This window comes from Carlito syrichta, unplaced genomic scaffold, assembly GCF_000164805.1.
Source record: "Carlito syrichta isolate Samal-C Ts95f unplaced genomic scaffold, Tarsius_syrichta-2.0.1 Scaffold97051, whole genome shotgun sequence".
Taxonomy (NCBI): Eukaryota; Metazoa; Chordata; class Mammalia; order Primates; family Tarsiidae; genus Carlito; species Carlito syrichta.
In genome coordinates this window covers 31,074-34,904 of record NW_007041147.1, presented here as the reverse complement: position 1 = coordinate 34,904, position 3,831 = coordinate 31,074, and the positions used below count along the sequence as shown (strand labels likewise).

Genomic DNA, 3,831 nt, shown 5'->3' with positions numbered 1-3,831 from the left:
CGGGCTGCGGCCTCCGCGTCTCCCTTACCTGCGCGACCCTGTGCGGGTCCCCGGGCCTCCGCGTCCTCGCCTGTCAACACGGGTGAATGTCAGGAATGAGCCCCGGCACGTGATAGGCTGCAGCCCCGTTTTAATCTTGACTCTGGCCTTTCCCAAGACCTCTTTTCTGAGTTGGAGTCTCCCTCCGTCGCCCGACCTCCCGGCCCCGCAGCCGCGACCTGCTGGGCTCCGGCCATCCTTCCGCCTCAGCCTTCCGAGCAGCTGGAACTACAGGCGCGCGCGGCCACGCCCAGTTCATTTGTTTTCGTTTTTTAATTTGTGGGAGAGATGAGGTCTCACCAAGTTGCCTGGGCTGGTCTCGAACCCCCGGGCTTGGGCAATCCGCTCGCCTCGGCCTCCTAGAGTGCTGGGATGACAGGCTGAGCCACCGAGCCCGGCCAAGACCTGCTTATTGCGAGCCCCAGGTGGGCAGGGCTGGGGTCTGTTCCCACACAGTCCCGCCCCAAGTGCCTAGGTTAGGACTTGGCACACAGTAGGTGCACAATAAATCATATGAAAACACTGGTCAGAAAAACTGGTATTCCACATGGTTCAGTCTGATTTCTCTCTCTCTCTCTCTGTCTCTTTCTTGGGGTCTCACTGTGGGGTACAGGCTGGAGTGCCGTGGCACCATCACAGCTCACTGCAGCCTCAGCCTCCTGGGCTCAGGCGATCCTTCTCCCTGAGTGGATGGGACTACAGGTGCACCCCGCCACACCCAGTCGATTTTTTTTATTTTTTGGTGGAGACGGGGTCTTGCCATGTTGCCCAGGCTGGTCTCAACTCCTGGACTCAAGCAACCCTCCCACCTCAGCCTCCCAAAGCACAGGCGTGAGCCACCATACCCAGCCAGTCTGATATTTGGTGAAGGAGTAAGCACTGTCTCAAGGGAGCACCGGCTTGCTGAGCGCGTCCCGGGGCAAATCGCGTCCGCTCTGGCACTCTCGGTGCCTGCGTCTGAGGGCCTCAGATTCCTCCCTGGCAGAGTCCTGAGCCCGGGGGGTCCGGGGGAACTGACCTTGGCCTACACGGAGGAGGACGCTCTGAGGGTCATCCAGTTCCGCAGCAGAGGCGATGGGGCCCTTGGCGGCCGCCCAGTCTAGGACCTGGCTCTGGGTGGTGAAGGGTGGCAGCTCTGTGGTGTTGACTCCTGGAGGCGCTTGGACCGTGACCAGGCTGGGGTCCTGGGGAGACACGGGGAGGCTCAGCCTGCTGCTCCCGGGCCTGCGTCCTCCAGCCCCTGTCGGAGGTTGGGAAGTCACGTGGGGCCTCGGCCTGCTGGCGGGGAAAGAGGCCGGGCTGAGCCTGCCACGGCTGGGCATCTGCAGCAGCCCGGAGCCCCCAGCTGGGCCGTCAGATCAGCCTTTTCTTCCTTCCACGCCTGGGGGGAGGGGCCGACGAACGCACATCCTTGTCCACCCGCCTGACCAGACACCGGCCACCTACCCCTCCACCACTGTACTCACTGCACCCTCATTTATGTGTTTATTGAGTCAGAGTCTGCACGCTCACAGCCACCGCAGCCTCGATCTGCAGGGCTCAAGCGATCCTGCCTCAGCCGTCCGAGGAGCTGGGACCACAGGCATGTGCCGCCACGTCCAGCCAATTTTTTTGATTTATTGTAGAGATGAGGTCTCGCCAAGTTGCCTGCGCGGGTCTAGAACCCCTAGGCTCAGGCAGCCCCATCGCCTCTGCCTCCCTGAGTGCTGGGATGACGGGCGTGAGCCACCGTGCCTGGCCATCCCAGCACACTTAAGGACATCATGTGGCTGTCGCCCCTGCCCTCTGAGGACAACGTCTACCTTGGCACATAGCAAGCACTGAGAAGTATTTGCCCGGCTCTGCCCTGGGCCCTGGGCCCAATGTGTGATCCTGACAGGCCAGCTTCACCCTGACACTGGGCACATGGTGGGTTCTCCCTGCACATGGGAAGGGAGGGGAGAAGGGAGGAAAGAAGAGATGGTGAATAGACGGAGGAACGAAGGAGTGAGTGACAGCGTGGTCCTGCCCTGTGGCATCTTCCCGTTCGGAAGCGAGGTGTGCGTCAAGCCGACTGAAGCAGGAGGGGACAGAGAGTATTATTTGCTGAGAAGCCAAGGGGCCAGGCAGGTTCCCCGGTTCAACATGGGTGGGGAATCCGCGAGGCACCAGCCGCTCCCCAACCCGGCTCCTGGCCTCGCCTGCGCCTCAGGAGAGACGGGGCCTGGAGGGAGGCAGGGAAGACTCCCTAGAGGAGGAAGCTGTTTGGGGCACTGACTCAGAGTTCCTGTGCGTTCTGTCTCCAAAGACGGGCACTGAGCCAGTGAAGCGGCAGCAGCAGAAATGCTTCAAGCTAGATATTAAGGAGGACTGCCGGGCAGCGACAGTATCCCAGACACCGCAGAACCGTCCACCTGGGATGAAGCAGATGCCAGATACCTTCTCTGCAGGGATTTGACAGGGGGGCAAAGAGTTGAGGCCCTGGGGGAGAAACCCCGCACCCTGGTGGCAAGCGCAGGGACGAGGCTTAGAGCCTGGCGGGGGAGGATCTGACGCTGGAGTCACCGTTGTCTGAAGAAGCGGATGTGGGGGGATGAGCCGGCGCAATTGTCTGGCGCCTCTGCCTCTCTGTCGCCTGGGGCAGCCTCTGCTCCGGGCCGACACCCCTCCCAGGAGGAAGGCGTGGCCGGCCGCAGCCGGCGGCGGCTGCAGCGACCTCCTGGCCGGCTCGATCCCCGGATCCCCGCGCGGGACAAGGGGAGACCGGACGGAGGGGAAGGGTGGAGCCACGCGGGTTCCCTGCCGCTTGGTCTCTGCGCTGCCCCTGTCGCTAGCCTGGTGTTTCAGCCCTGACCCCCGCTCCCTGGCTCGGGCCTGTCTTCCCAGGCTCGGTGGGGTTTTCTTTCCTCCTTCCTTCTTTCTTTTGAGCTGGAGTCTTCCTCTGTCTCACGCTCCCGGCCACCGCAGCCTCGACCTGCTGGGCTCAGGCCATCCTTCCCGCAGCCTTCCAAGCAGCTGGAACTACAGGCGGGGGCCACCATGCCCAGCTAAATTTTTAAATTTATTGTAGAGACAGCCTCACCGTGTTGTCTGGGCTGGTCTCGAACTTCTGGGCTCAAGCAATCCTCCCGCCTCGGCCTGCCGAAGTGTTGGGATTCTAGGCGTGAGCCACCGCGCCTGGCCTCTGTGGGGCTTTCTGAGCTGTCCTCCACGGGGTGGCTCTGTCCCCCCACAACAGGCCCGCCCTCTTTGAGTTTCCTGGTTTCTCCCTGTGTCTCTCCCTTGTTATCTCTGCTCTTCCTGGGCTCTCCCCCTCTGCCCTCTGCTGCTGTGCCGTAGACAACAGCTGCCCACTTCTGGGGGCCTCCTCCCAGGGCCTCCCACGTGCTGCCAGGCCACCCCACCTCCTGCAGCCCTGACCCCATGCTGTGGGGCCCAGCCAGCTGACCTCTCCGGTGGAGGTTGCTAACCCTCAAAACGTGCATTTCTGAGAAACAGTTCTCCAAAGTAGGCCAAGTCAATTAGAGCAACTCTCACAAACTCAAAAGAGTGTAAAGAACCAAATAAATGTTTCTCCCAGCCCTACTTCCCAGCCATCACCATGGTTAACACACTGTGAGGTTCCTCCCAGCCCTCTTCCTCTGTACTCAAATATTCTCAAATGTGCGAGGGAACCCAACCCAGCCCGGAATTATCTTGCAGAGGGCGGGCCCTTAGTGGGCTTCCCTGCTACATCATGTGTGAGTGTTCTAGTGCTCTAGGAAGCCGTCGGCATCAGCGCGCCAGCTCGTGCTGCTGTGAGAGGCTGCGCTT

General features: G+C 61.6%; 1 protein-coding gene across 1 annotated transcript in view; it reads right to left on the bottom strand.

The window, feature by feature from the left end:
* Positions 1-3,831, bottom strand: part of ENG (endoglin) — a gene marked incomplete at its 3' end in the record, with an annotated part of 33,542 nt that overhangs the window by 7,556 nt on the left and 22,155 nt on the right. The window contains exon 5 of the mRNA XM_021714788.1: positions 936-1,223. Within this exon, the coding sequence (XP_021570463.1) occupies positions 936-1,223 (288 nt within the window). The remainder of the gene's footprint in view (positions 1-935; positions 1,224-3,831) is intronic.